The sequence below is a fragment of the Drosophila mojavensis genome, unplaced genomic scaffold, assembly GCF_018153725.1.
Source record: "Drosophila mojavensis isolate 15081-1352.22 unplaced genomic scaffold, ASM1815372v1 contig_80, whole genome shotgun sequence".
Lineage (NCBI taxonomy): Eukaryota > Metazoa > Arthropoda > Insecta > Diptera > Drosophilidae > Drosophila > Drosophila mojavensis.
Genome location: NW_025318906.1, coordinates 2,791,187 through 2,806,086, shown reverse-complemented (window position 1 = coordinate 2,806,086; position 14,900 = coordinate 2,791,187). Strand labels below are relative to the sequence as shown.

The window sequence follows — 14,900 nt, the reverse complement described above, 5'->3', positions numbered from 1 at the left end:
TTTGCTTTTATAATTCAGCTAAAGAATTATTATTTACACGACTGTCAAATTTTTTGTATAAATTTTGTAATCAACGTAAGAGTAAAGAGCTCTTCGGTTAACCGAAATATTTAATACCCTTGCAGAATAGAAATCTATATGTGTTTATCCTAAGTTACACCAAGATTTATAAATTTTTCTTGTAGATTTCAGATTTATATAAAATTTTAGCTCTTTCTTCAAAGACTTGCCTACATTTTGCAAGGATATTTATATTGATATACTTAAATAACTGTTGGTTTCTTTATATAACAACATTCAATAAGTCAGACACGCACACACACACACACACACTGAAACACTCATCTTTTTATATCTATATACACCCCAGATTTAGTAATTCTCATTGCTTACCTCTCGAATCAGCCTCCAAGTGGGCTCATTGTTCGGATAGAGTATTGCCTGCCGGCTGACGCCAAAGCTCATGAGGACCACGGCCAAGAGCACAACGAAATATATCATATTCTTAACCATTTTGCCCATCATAGTGACCAGAGGACCTTTAAGTAAGAAAACGACCATAGAATCCATAAATATATAAATGTGTATATGCGTATCTCCATAGAGCTGATTACCTACCCAAATACTTGTTGACGCCAAGAATGTTCAATATGCGCAAATACCAGTAGATGCTGTCCACGCAGTAAATGACACGCCCAATGTCCATCGTATTGGGGCGAAAGCGAAAAGCCAGTCCGATGAGGAAGAGTATTATGGCAGCGCCATCGCACGGATTCCACATGTTCCACGCCCACACCGAGAATTTATGCCTGCAACAACAACAGCAACAACAACAACAATGAGGCAAATGAAGCCAGGCCGCAACAGAATCGCATTAATGAAGGGCGCCACAGAAATCGAAAGCCGTAAATCAAGTGTGAATAAACTCTGAAGGCAATCGCACACACACGCACCGGATATAGATAGAAAGAAGAAGCAGAAGACGATGGCAAGTAATCAAAATGCACAGAGGCATAAAGTATGCGCAGCTCTCATTTATAATCATTAAATTAAATGCAATTAAACACACTCAAGCACACAAACACACACACATACACACACATTGGCATAAATTCAATTTGCGAATTACTTTACTTACGTAATGGCCACCGGCTCGGAGGAAACGATTTCGCGCACCTTCTCAAATCCCAATGTCGTTATATAAGCTATCGAATACCATTCCTGCCAGCGCGGTATGGGGCCCATTTTGACTAGCACCGTGAACGAGAACATTATCAGAAAGAACATGTACGCAATCTGCAAATATGGCCAGAAACATATTTAATTACATTAAAAAAATAAAAGCAACTTGAAGTGCAGAAGTGCATTCTATGTTCGACTTAGGTATACCCTGTAGCACTATTCGATTTTATGTTTTATCTGTGTTATGTCTAAATAGATTTCTATGATAAGATAAGCTGTCACAGTCAATCAATCAAAATAAACTTCCAGCTTGGCCTAAAGATAACTGTTAAAAATATATCTCTAATTTCGTGTTTTATTTATGAATAACTATTTACTCCACGTCGAAGTGATGTCATTAGATGTTATATAAATGTTATATTTATATAACATATCTTTAGTTTACCTCTCCCTAATCATTTAAAGTATTTTGTGATGAGTATTAAAGATTGATAACAACTTGAACTTAGTTTTAAATTATCAATTATCATAATTGCATTACTTATCTAAAGTATGTCAGATGATATTTGATTCTTATGCTCCAATTGCTTGCGGTGTAAACTGAGATAAGAATAATAGTATATGCAATGAAACATATATCGCTTTCGCTCACTCATCAGAGCATCGTTAGAAAGAATAGATTTCACTCATGAATCAAAATTGATAGATCTCTTCAACTTTCAATTGAATCTAACTCTACTCTACTTTCTGTTAAATCTCTATACAAACTAAAGTTCAACCTAATCTATGCTGGCAGTCAGACAGTCTTACCTGTTCAGACCTGAAGTACCCTCGAATGTTTTCTAAATTTATCCAGTATCTAACACAAAATCTGACCTTAACTAACAAACGTCTAGACGCCATTTCTAAAACACATCCCACTAACATCTCACTAGTCCTAACACCTCCACTAATTCATTTGCTCGCCTTTATCTACCCCAATCTGAGAAACTTTTACAGCGTATGAAATAAATAGGAAAAACCTTTTGCACTCACTCACATAAGTCAGCGTACGCGCTGTCAAATGTGCGCGCTGTAGCGGAAATTAAACACAAGCTACTAATTTCCGTTGGCTAATAACTAAATAAGCTTAGCGCTCCCAAATACTCACCGAATCGGCCCAGAATTTTGTAATGGGCGCTGTGTAGAACTCGTAAAACTTCTTCTTCAGGCGCAGCGGTTGATGCTGTTTAATCTCGTTGGTGAACTCGGACAGGTGAAAGAATTCGCGGAATTGCGATGGATCCGAGTCTGTTAGTGAGACCTGTCGGCAGCGGAAGAAAAAATACTTTTAGCTTCGCGTCTCGCAGTCTGTGTGAGGCGAGTGCAGCGAGTGAAAATGCATGTGAAATTAGTTTGAAATTGAGTTGAATTCAATTATCAACATTAGCCAGAACGGAAAGAGGCATTCAAAGTGCGTGAGTATATATGTATATCTATATATCGAGTATATATCGCTAAGAAAAATATCTATATAGATAGTATGTGTATATGTACATGTGCACACGGCGTAAAAATTGCGCATACGCAGAGTTGGTCTGGCAGGCGAAAACTAACCTACATAGCAGCATATCTATATTTATATATGTATTTATATATATATATATATTAACTACTACTAAGTGAGTTAATTAATTGAAATTTTGCGTGATGGCCAGGCGTGTTTTTGATCTCTAATTTATTTACTCGCCAATTAGGTAGAGGTAAGCACATGCACTAAAGCGTCAAAGTCAAAAAAGTACTAAAGCAAATCGAAAGCCAACTGAGAACTGATTCGATTCGATGGATCAGAGAAAATAAATAGTAAAGAATAAATAAGTATTAAGTTGAAACTACTTGGTTAGGCTATGGGTTAGGGTATTCAACACTAACTTTGGAGGGTGGTTCTTCCGCTCCAGCAGTGAGATTAACCTGTAAAATTCGAACGAGTACTTAACGAAATGGTACTTGTGGAAAAGTACGCGGTGTGAGGAGTTTAACGTGTTTAATATTTCTCTTTTTCTTTTTTTTTGGGTAAAAAAAATATTAAAAAAATGTTTGTTTTATTTCAAATTAATTAGATGAATTAGTTAGTTTTTTAATGGCACTTGCTTGGCTAAAAAGGAACATAAAAATCAAGGGTTTTTTTTTTGTTGTTTTTGGACGGTCTACGGGACGTATGCGTTATATGCCGCATGTCATACAATGTGTTCTATTATTATAAACGAATATGTTTGATATGATTATATAATTCTTATAGTATGCCGTCTTAAGTATACTCAATTATGTGCTAGACGTACACTTAAAAAAAAAGTATTATTGAATTGTCTTCGTTGTATATGAAAATTGATATATATATATATTTATTTTTGATTGGAGCGCATTCAATTAAAAACTTTCACAAATGTAAATGAATGAATAACTGAGAGTGTCTGTGTATTGATCTGTGTCTGTGTGTATCTGTATTGTATTCGTGGGTAACTGTGAATTTACTCACTTTGCCATTTTCGTGTACTTTTGTATCGCGCACCGAATAAGTATCCGCCAATAGAGCCTGCAACGGGTTGAAGGGGAAAGGGGATCGCACGTTTCCATATATGTATATATATATATATTTTTATACAGATATACGTATATGCATATATATACATACATATACATATATGTATATAGTTAAAAAACAAAAAGTAAGAACAATTTACGATTTTTGTTTACATCATCTAATTGAAATCTAATAAAGCTACAAATACAACTTTATGATGATATGAATACTTCAAATGACAACAAATTGTAGATACGTGGAAGGAGTGGGAGTGTGTGTGTGAAAGAGATAGGCACAGGAAAAATCATATAGAAAAGAAATTCAAACTTAATAAAAAAAAGTTTTTGTTACATGCCACATCGGTGTTTGTTTTTGTGCAGGTGTTCAACTATAATAATGGTAAACAGCGCTCGGGAGTTGGGGGTGGGGGTGGTGGGCCAGGTTGGAATTTTAATCAATGGCAACAACCGCTTGTCATTTATCCTAACAACTTTATAGCTGTGCGCAGAGGTTCAATGGATTTTAATTTAATTTTCTGATTAAAGGATTTTCAACTGCGCTTCTATACAAACGACCATATGTGTATAAGTGTATGTGTCAGTGTGTGTGTGTGTGTGTGTCAGCCTGCATGTGTGTGTGTATAAGTGAAAAACAATATTTGAACAACTGCAGAGTTTGCTCTTGAGAGCTGCGAGCACAACAAACAGCTTCATATATCTATAACTAGCTAAAGAGAGACAGAGACACATAGAGAATGAGAGAGAAAGTTAGAGGGAGAGGGAAAGCTGGCTTTCACATTGCATTGCTAATAGCCGTGTGCCTGTGTGTGTGTGTCTGTGTGTGGGTGTGCTTGTGCTCATAACGGTTATTACTTAATTGAACTTTAAATTAAGCCTTAAGCCATGGGACATCGGCTGCAAAGCTTTCTGTTAGGGCTGCTTAATGTTAATTCGCACTTAATAAGGATATACCCCAGCGGACATAGGGAACAAAGCAAAGCATTTATATATATGTATGTAAACGGAGAGAGTTTATTGTGTCTACGTATATTGTTGATATGCGGAAGGGGCGGTGGTGTCTAGGTAAGCGTGGCTCTATTGAAGAACTTACATCTGTTGAGTTGGCAGGACTATGAAATGATGGCGAATGCTTTTCAACTGTGATTAATTTGCACTTTTTAAGTTAATTAGTGTATTAGTATTAGAGATAAAGAGAGAAATAGAGAGAGAGTGAGAGAGAGAGCGAGAGAAGACTGCATAGATTAGGTACATGAATTGATTTCTATGATTGCAAAGTGCTATTTGTTGTTGTTAAGCTGTTATACTGATATACAGCTATACTGGTATAAAGTTAAACAGCAATACTGTTGTACTATTATACTTTTTTCATTATTTTTCAGCAATTATACTGTTATATTATATATTTAAACTGTTATACTTTTGTATAACTCATATGCTACACAGTTTAGCTGAGGTATGATGTACTGTTATACTACAATTATACTGCAATATAATTCAACTGTAACTGTTATACTATAATACAGCTCGGTTGATAATAAAAGTTGTACATAGTTAATCATACATTTCCCCCTTGCAATTACATCATCGTAATTCAAGGCTAGATAGCACCAGCCCAAAACAGTTATATTGCTGTATAAAGTAGCCTTAAGGGACTAAAACTTCAAAACAGCTTTGCGACACGTTGCCTAACAGCTAAGGGCGAGCGATTTACAAGGCTTGACTAAAAATAGCCCACAAGTTGTTGGCTTCAGTTTGGCTGGGCGAAGAAATCAATAAAAATCAACTAAACACATAATGCGTTACAAATTAGATGCCATAAATTTAAGTAATGTATGAGTATACAGTTAATATAGACAGAATACAAAGAATACACAATACACAAAGAGAAACATAGACAGAGAAAGAGAGAGCGAGAGCGAGAGAGATAGAAAAAAGAGACGAAGAATGGGAGTAAGACAGACCGACAGACAGTTCGACAGCAAATACATAAAAATAACAAATACGTTCAGAAACATATACAATATATAGTAGGTATAGATAAATAGACACAGAGTCTAGGAACAGGAAATGCTTGAAATAATGTTGTTGGTATTTTTAATGTATTTTATTTATTTCTTTGGATTTTGTATCCGTTGATTTTTACTACCTTGTCGCGATTATTACTGCCCGCGCCCTTCCTATATCTCAAGGAAATGGATCTTTTGGCTTTTAAAAGGGCATTCTAAAACAAATAGAGCGGGTAGATGGCATTTGGTAGGGTATATGATAGCACGATATATATAGTTAAGGTATATAATTATATTTAGATATATATGTGATAAATATGTATATGTTAATATAGATTATTAAGTATTCAGTATATAGCTTAGCTGAAAATTGAATAAATATATTTCAAAGAGCTGGCACGCACACAAAACAATAATAATAACAAAATAACCAAAGAAACGAAAACAATATATCAACAAAACACTGGTTAAGTAAATCAAACAAATATTAAATAAGTCTAAAGGAGAGCAGCATCAGTTCAGAGGAGACGTAAAGCCTGGCATTTGTACAACTCACCTCAGCATCAGGTTGCGAGCGATCGGAATCATCATTATCCAAATTCTGATTCTCCAAATGCTCCTCCTCGGTCTGTGGCATTTGCTGCAACTCCTCCTTGGACTTGAAGTCCAATTGCCTGATGTAGAAGGGCATGATTAAGCCTAGAATGACCTGGTTGAAAAACAAAATATGTTTAATAAACAATAATAAATAAAAGTATTTGTAGGTTGTTTTAAAATATTCAAAATAAGACAGATTACAAATAAAATATTAAAATAAATAAAATGAATGTCATTCAACTCTATATTTCATATAGTATATTTGCTCCTCCTCTCTCCATTTACTCACCTTGAAATTGGTATTCTTTCGCGTACGCAATCCGCCCATCCAGAGGTCCGCCAGAATCACCTGGCTGCAGGGATGAGCGAGCAGAGCGCGATGATTGGCAGCGACAGCGAGCGAGAGGCAGCTCTGATTGGACCACGAGTGCAGTTCGCATGTGAGCAGCCGCTGCGCCTTCTCCGCATCCTGGCGATAGCTAAAGTCCAACAGTTTGTTGCCTAGCAACGCAGCCAGCACAGAGAATCACAAACAAAACAAACGTCAATTAGTTGACCGCAAAGGTCAGGTGCGTTAATTAGAAGCGCTGTGCGATTGGCTGTCGCTCACACTCGCGACTCCCGCATTGCGGTTGAGAGAGAGTTAATGAAATCAAGCATTTGACCACAATCAACCACGACCTACCTTTGCTCTCAAACTCTTTGGCATAGGAGCGCAGCTCCTCATAGATTTCCGTATCCAAATCATCCTCGGCTGCCTCATGAGCCATGGCCTTATATAGCTTGCAGGCGACCAGCGACTTGGCCAGCGCCTCCTCGCCATGGGTCCACATAAGCAAAGCCATTTGCTGACGCTTCGTGAGCACGGCCCAAATCTAGATAGAGAAAGGCAGAGAGATAGAGAGAGAAGGCGAAATAAATTGAGGCATAATGGAGTCCAACAAAGGCAATTGTTTAGAAATTACGTATACGCACCAGCAGCTCGTTGAATGGAAACTCGAAGAGTGCCATTTCGGTGGTAAATGGCAGCAGTCCTGTAACGAGGCTCAGCGAATTGGCCCCCGCATAGCGCTGATATTGATATGTCGAGGACTTGCGGCAGGCATTTGCATAGCTGTTCATCACCTTTGCGTAGATGGGCCGAAATTTGCGACGCGTATAATACGAGCTGTAATAAATACGAACACACACACACACACACAATATAAATAGCCAGCCAAATAAAATTTGGTTTGTTCTTCAAGTCAAGTCATTTCTCAACCAAAATTTGCATTTAGGCAAAATTTTTTATCAGAGGGAAAGAGAGAGAAAGAGAGAGGCTGAGAAGGGGAGAGAGAGTAGACCAAGTAATAATAATAGCCGTAGAAAAAGTGTATCTGCTTTTTTTTCCATTTCTTTTTTTTTCCATTTTATTATTCTTTATTATTTGCTAAGCTCTTCCCGCATTGCCATTTCGTTTAGCATTCCCTTTGTCAACAATTGGATTGAGGCGCTGCTTGGTTTTTATCCCTTTGTAAAACTCTGTATCTGTATCCCCTCTGCCAGGCATCTGCTTAAGTGATTTATATTCTGACCCCAAAAAGAAGTGAAAATTTATAAAAATCTAGATGCTTTTGCTTAATCTGTATATATATATATATATCTATATATATCTATATCTATATCTATATCTATATCTATATCTATATCTATATCTATATCTATATCTATATCTATATCTATATCTATATCTATATCTATATCTATATCTATATCTATATCTATATCTATATCTATATCTATATCCGCATCCGCATCCGCATCCGCATCCGCATCCGCATCCGCATCCGCATCCTGTATCTGTATCTGTATCTGTATCTGTATCTGTATCTGTATCTGTATCTGTATCTGTATCTGTATCTGTATCTGTATCTGTATCTGTATCTGTATCTGTATCTGTATCTGTATCTGTATCTGTATCTGTATCTGTATCTGTATCTGTATCTGTATCTGTATCTGTATCTGTATCTGTATCTGTATCTGTATCTGTATCTGTATCTGTATCTGTATCTGTATCTGTATCTGTATCTGTATCTGTATCTGTATCTGTATCTGTATCTGTATCTGTATCTGTATCTGTATCTGTATCTGTATCTGTATCTGTATCTGTATCTGTATCTGTATCTGTATCTGTATCTGTATCTGTATCTGTATCTGTATCTGTCTCTGTCTCTGTCTCTGTATCTGTATCTGTATCTGTATCTGTATCGTATGTATAGTATGTATAGAGATATCTTTATTAGAGTTCCTTAACCTAAATGAGATAATTATAAGCTCACGCTATGACGCACACGACCTCTTTTAAAAGAAGTCCAAAGTAAACTCATGCTTACAAATTTATTTGACTTGTTTTGTTTTATTCAACATTATTCGCAGAGGCTCTTGAAGCAGCTGCTGTTGCTCACTTTTACGGGCAAACAATTAAAGCCAGCATAATAAAGAAAAAATGTAGCCATAAATAATTTATGGCACATAAACGCGCGACAATTGGAAAATCAATTCAAATTTTATGGTAAGCAAATCAAAAACTCGGACGAGTTTAATTACTCACGGATTGGCAGGCCAGGTCTTTAGGCCTGACGATTGCTTAAATGGCTGTCAGCCTGCTATCCTGCTGGCATGCCTGCCTGTCTGCCTGTTGCTCATTCAAATGTCTAGACGCTGCTGAATGGAATTGCAAACAGATACAAATAGACAGCCACAGACGCAAACACACACACACACAAGCACACACACAGTGTGCCTATGAAATTCACGCCCTAAAGGTATTTGGCAAGCCAAGCGAGAAAAGGCCAAAAACAAGAAGCGAACCGTAATTTAATCAAAACAACAGTTTCGATGCCAGTTTCAGTTTTCAGCTTTCAGCTTTCCGTTGAGCTCTGCTCTATAGACCGAATAGCATTTAGATGGGCATTTGTCAGATAACTTGTGACCTTTGATTGAAGCACAAAGGAACCACAGCGAAGGGACAATAGGCGAGAGCAAGAGGCTAGTGTTAAATTAAGTAGTTTATCTAGCTGAACGACATCAATGAGCCAATGGCCAAAAGCCATTGCCAATAAACAAGCTGCACAAAATTGTGCCAAAAGCACAAAATTTGTTTACTTTTACTTAAAGCTGCAAATAAAATTGATGTTACTTCGTTTTTGTTTTTGTTCTTGTTTCAATAAAACTTCATAAACAGTGCTGAACCCTTAATTTGGGCACTTTCTGTTCTATTTTTTGCTCTTGCCCTTTCCGTTGTTCCATTTGGCAAACTGCGCTCAAGTTTTCGCTTCTTGCAATGCGCTTTTTTGGCTTTTAATTAAATTACTTGATTGATACATTTGCCATGATGCTGCCGTCCCATTGAAACCGCAAACAGTTTTCGGACCAGCTCACAATGAGTTGAGGAAAAACAAGGCAACTAAATGGCAATAAACGACCAATGAATACCCTTTACTAATTTTATTTGCGATAGGGTTGTTCTAAAGTAACTAATTAATTGTCGACTTTACGATTTTTACAGTCATTTCATACCCTGTAAAAGGAATATGGTTTCTCAGCGGTTGCTTTCTTTGTATACGATGTAAACTTCTGTATATTCCAGCGCCCTCATAAATATACCTTGTAGAAACTTTAACCCCCCTCTCTAGGCAAATCACAGATCCTATTTATAATGCCCAGCATGTCCAGTCCGTAAAGGTAAGGGTTTTGTATATTTTATTAAATTTCTACACACAAAGCGACCTCAAAAGCCGCGTTAACTAAATTTAAGCCGCTGCGTTTTTTGCCTCGCTGGCCAAAAATGTTAATGCCGAATAATTATAGACGCCTTTTGCCGTCTGCTTTCGCTCTGCCCTGTGACTTTTTGGGCTCTTTTTTCCTCTCTTTGCCTTTCCACACGCTACATAACAAAGTTATTACATTTTCATAAACAAATTTTTGCCAAAGCGGAGGCGACGTTGACGCCGGCGTTGCGGCTCATCAAATTTAATCCGGCAACAAGTTAAAGGCGTCGGTCCATGACGCGGGCCACAGCAGTCCATACTCTCGGAGGTGAGGCACTCGCACCCATCTTTATAGCGCTTGGGTCAAAGTTAAAAACACAGACATAAACTGAAAGCGCTGCAGTGATAAACTAATTTGTTTGGGTCCACCCTGAAGCCCACTCACGTGCGGCCGCCCACTGTCCATTTGGCTGCCTTCAGCTTTTAATTGGCACGCGTTTTATATGCCAAAAGACGATCATTATAACTTAGGCATTAAGTTTGTCACGACCTTTTTCCCCGAAATTTACGACAGCTGCCTTTTGTAGTGCCATTTCCCCCAAAATATTTCAGTTGCTCCAACATTAAACTTTCTTTCTGCTCTTCTGTTTGCTGGGGCACAATTACTCAAACGGCTCGATTTGATGGGCTTTAACTCTTTCTTGTGGGTTGCGCACTTCACTTCGGATGAGAGTGATCAAATATCAAGGAGCCCATATAAATACCCTGCTCGATTTTAATTGGAAATTTCCTAGAAGTAACTAAAACTAAACATGTGGGAAGAGTTTTAATACGCACTTAACATAACATACAATATAACACTTAACATACAATATAATCCATTTCAATCGGATTATAGTATATCTAAAGGCACTTTGAATGTTTCTAAATAAAGCCAGATTTAGTTCCAGGCTAATAACTTAGCTTAAGCACAATAGTGCTCATAAAATTGTCTTAAACGCATATGATCTGAATATACCCGAATTTATTTTAATGACAGGGTATTTAAAACGCATCAGACTAACTAAAATCATATTCGAATAAAATGGGCACGCAGTGAGTTTTATGAACGTATACACCCTTTTCACTTAACTAACAGGGTATTAAGAAACTGAGTATGTTATTAGATTTTACTGCCTCTAAGACCAAGCAAAAAATTCAACTAAAATGTGAAGTCAAATTTCGTAATATACACAATCAAAAATTAATATACCCGCCTTCTTGTAAGTTACAGTGTATTTTTTTTTTATCATTCTACGTAATTTAAAGGTAACAAAACGAATTCTAGTTTACAACACAAGCTTCGATTTCCCAATGGCAATACGTATACCTGCTGAGTCACAATTCACAGGGTATTTAACATCAGCATATGCAATTTGAAGCGAATAAAACTTATTTAGAATAAAATGTGCCCACTGAAACGGTATTAACAGGGTATTTAAGCTTTTTAAACTTAATGATGTCACAAGTCCATGACATTTCGTATCACCCCTCTTTAAAATGGAAATTTTGGCAGGGTATTAAAAGGTTTTGCACACACGTGAGCTGCAGGCACACGATGCCTGCATACGCCACGCAGTCTGCTCTCACTCACCGATAGGCGCCGCCCATTAGTTTATTGATGACGAGGCCAATGTCGTGGAGCGTGTAAATGTAGCCTTTGGGTATATGCGGGCGCACATCGCGCAATATGTAGCTGCAATTGAGAACGAAATAAAAAAGGTGAAACGAATGAAAATAGAGGAGGAAACGACAAACATTTATTCGCTGCAGATATACATGCGAATATATACATATTCATAGGCCATAGGCAAGGCAAGTGAATGGGAATGGGAATGAGAATGAGAAAGAGAAAGAGACAACTTACCCCAGGGTATTGGCCGGACCATGCTTTGTGTTGTAGAGCTCCTCGAGTCGGGGTATTGTTAAAAATTTCTTCATCGAGACGCCATTTTCCAAAAGTAATTTGACAAAATCGATTCTATCATGTTCGAGTGCCTGCATCATGGCCTCATCCAAAGCCCCTGCGGATATATATAATACAGAATTATGCAGAGATTGAATACATATTAGACATATTGAAGAGTATATATACATATACATATATATGTATGTATATCTGTTTGTATATCTAATGTATTGCTGTACCATTGGGCCACTCCTGTCCATAGACAAATATTTCACTGCGCGCTATGTCCACACGATTCCATGTCAATGCAAGACTCAATTGCTCTGGGGGACTGAGATGCTGCGATTTGAATAGAGCTGTTAGAATGGTCTGATCCAGCTCCTGCGCCTCGCCCTCCGGCTTTTCCTGTATGCGAAAGACCGTAATCTGAAAAGAGACAGAGCAAGAGGAAGAGAGAGAGAGAGAGAGAGAGTGAGTCAGAGACACGAAATAATGCCTTAAGTAATGCCTAATGCAAAAACCGCTAAACAAAAATAATGTTTGTCTAGCAGAGGGGGCGGGGCGTAGAGCGGGCGAAGGCAGAGCCAAGCCAGAGGTCTGTCCTATTTGAAAACCAATTAAAATCTTAATAACAACCACAGCGAAATTCATCAAAATTCATCAGAAACTGGAGCGAATTCTATTTGCGGCATGCAAAAATGTTCGTAGCTGATTTAAAATTCATTAAACGTTCAATTGAATCTTGAGTGAGGCTCATTATTTTGCAGCACTTAATTCATGCTTAACTGTTCCCTAATTAAATATTTAAATCTCCAAAAGCGTCACAGACTTAAGTGCATTTAAGAACTGTTACAAACACACGCATACACACACACACATACATAGACATAAATATATAATACTCCAGGTGAAATGAGTTTCTCCACCATCTTTGATGCCTTTTTAATTGCTCAAAGTGAAAGCCTTTCGCCTGGCCATTAATCATTTATACTTTAAACTAAAGAAACTTTCTTTAATACAGTTCAGTTGATAACACCTCAGTGCGCCTCATCATCTGGAAAAAGTGCTGAGGCAATGCCACCTGGCGACTCTTAAATATCTATAAAATATCTTTTACAATTCGCTTTTATGTCTTTACGCAAATTTTTTTTTTCAGGAAAAGGAATTGAAATATTGCGTTGCCAAGGATATTAGCCAAACATATATGTATATGAGGTTTACAAGCTGAGTAAGATGGGAGTAAACAAAAGGTAATAAAGTAGAAAAACAGACGTATACTAGCATAGGAGAACACCTATAAAGTGTGGGCGTGGCTAAGGGCTGAGATATATGCTATGCATGTATTCTAGGATTTTTTTGAGAATTTAAAATAGTAAATTAATCCGTTTAATAATGCCTAGAATTCTAGGATTTTATTGTGAGAAACCTTTTTTATAACCAGCCTGTATATACAAGTAGTATATCAAAATATCGAAGTGTATTTATTTATTTACTTAAAAGATGTTTTGAATAAATATTCTCCAACTTATACTATTATATTTACGTCTATATATTGTTATAAATGCCGTCTATAAATAACGAGATAATTCATAGTTTATACGTTACCAATCTTACAGTTATAGTCTTAAAGTAATTCATTCGCAGCAAGTTGCGTCTATATCAAACAGTCAGCATTCTTGCAGCTGTAGAGTCCAATTAGACAGTCAAATAATGCAGGCTGTCGAAAGGTATTTGCTAAGCATACGAATATCAACTTGTTAAGTTAGTAACGCAGCAATCCATAGGGAGTTTGAAGCGAGCTACCACAGTGAACTAGTGGCAAGGGTTGGCTGGCTTCGCTCCATAACTAAACAGCAAAAGTCACATTAATCAATGCATATTGATAGTGTGTAAATGCTGGTCCCATAGGAACTCATTGTAAGCACAGAAAATCTATATGTATATATAAATATTGTGACATTTGTAGCGGTATCCATGACTGTATCTATTGAATGTATATAAGAAACTAAACTGTTATGCCTGTTATATAAATTTTAGATACTGAGTTCTTATATTGTAAACATAAACATAGAACTGCATTGAATACAATTTAAATATGCTCTCAAGCAACTTCAAAGTTCTTCAACCCAAGATATGCTGCCATACAGCCTTGCCGTATCCAACATCTCCTATTACAGGGCATCTTGAAATTTTACAAAAACTATTTTCTAAACCACCCACTCAATGGCAGACTGAAGTACTTACCAAATTCTTATTGCGCGTGCACTGCAGCAGCTCCTGGTAAAGTTTCTCCGCCTGATCCAGGCCCACTTCAAAGGTTTTCTGTATGGTTCCGATGAGATAATCACGCATAGATTCCAGCACGGGCTGCTCCTCGCCATCCGAGGCGTACCTATAACAAATTTATGTACAGAAGTTCAAGTCGCAGTTAGAAGCAACTCTAGCGTCTAATTAAACACATTAAATTAAATGAAGCTGACGAGGGGGTGGCCGGGAGATGGCAACAAATTGTTAGGTAAATAACGGAAGAGCAGCAACAGAAAACAGACTGACAAAAAGTTTGTTGAAACCAATTGGGCTACGCCAGGCGGCGTATGCGTAATGTTGCGGGCCATGCGGCGTATGCGTAATATTGTGGCCAACATTTTGTCAGTGGGACCCGAATTTAAATAATTTGCCCAAAATGTCGTGTACTTAATGAACGTGAAGTTGCCTGCCTAAAGCAGTCAGACAGACACTAATAACAATATCAGACACAAAAGGCAGCAGCAGCAGGAGCAGAGGGAGCAGCAGAGGCAGCCGCAAATTAAATAAGAAAACGGGCAACAGCGGAAGGAA

The 14,900-nt window shown here is 37.4% G+C and overlaps 1 protein-coding gene and 1 long non-coding RNA gene across 23 annotated transcripts in view; one reads left to right on the top strand and one right to left on the bottom strand.

The window, feature by feature from the left end:
* The window catches only part of LOC6578541 (transient receptor potential cation channel trpm), a 77,122-nt gene that overhangs the window by 12,645 nt on the left and 49,577 nt on the right, over nt 1-14,900 (bottom strand). For 9 of the 22 annotated variants that reach the window (XM_044010772.1, XM_044010773.1, XM_044010771.1 and 6 more), the window contains 15 exons: nt 14,307-14,454; nt 12,302-12,488; nt 12,021-12,177; nt 11,748-11,849; nt 7,341-7,533; nt 7,051-7,240; nt 6,655-6,866; nt 6,325-6,477; nt 5,909-5,983; nt 3,698-3,754; nt 3,094-3,132; nt 2,333-2,485; nt 1,139-1,296; nt 619-809; nt 394-539 (listed from right to left, as the gene is read on the bottom strand). In XM_044010772.1, the coding sequence (XP_043866707.1) occupies nt 394-539; nt 619-809; nt 1,139-1,296; nt 2,333-2,485; nt 3,094-3,132; nt 3,698-3,754; nt 5,909-5,983; nt 6,325-6,477; nt 6,655-6,866; nt 7,051-7,240; nt 7,341-7,533; nt 11,748-11,849; nt 12,021-12,177; nt 12,302-12,488; nt 14,307-14,454 (2,161 nt within the window). Of the gene's footprint in view, nt 1-393; nt 540-618; nt 810-1,138; nt 1,297-2,332; nt 2,486-3,093; nt 3,133-3,697; nt 3,755-4,852; nt 4,916-5,908; nt 5,984-6,324; nt 6,478-6,654; nt 6,867-7,050; nt 7,241-7,340; nt 7,534-11,747; nt 11,850-12,020; nt 12,178-12,301; nt 12,489-14,306; nt 14,455-14,900 lie in introns of all 22 variants that reach the window. The other 13 variants (XM_032730661.2, XM_015163205.3, XM_044010768.1 and 10 more) reach the window with 7 other exon arrangements.
* Nucleotides 453-1,395, top strand: LOC122757698. Its single transcript, XR_006357813.1, has 2 exons — nt 453-545; nt 605-1,395. It is a non-coding gene; the product is annotated as an uncharacterized LOC122757698 (long non-coding RNA).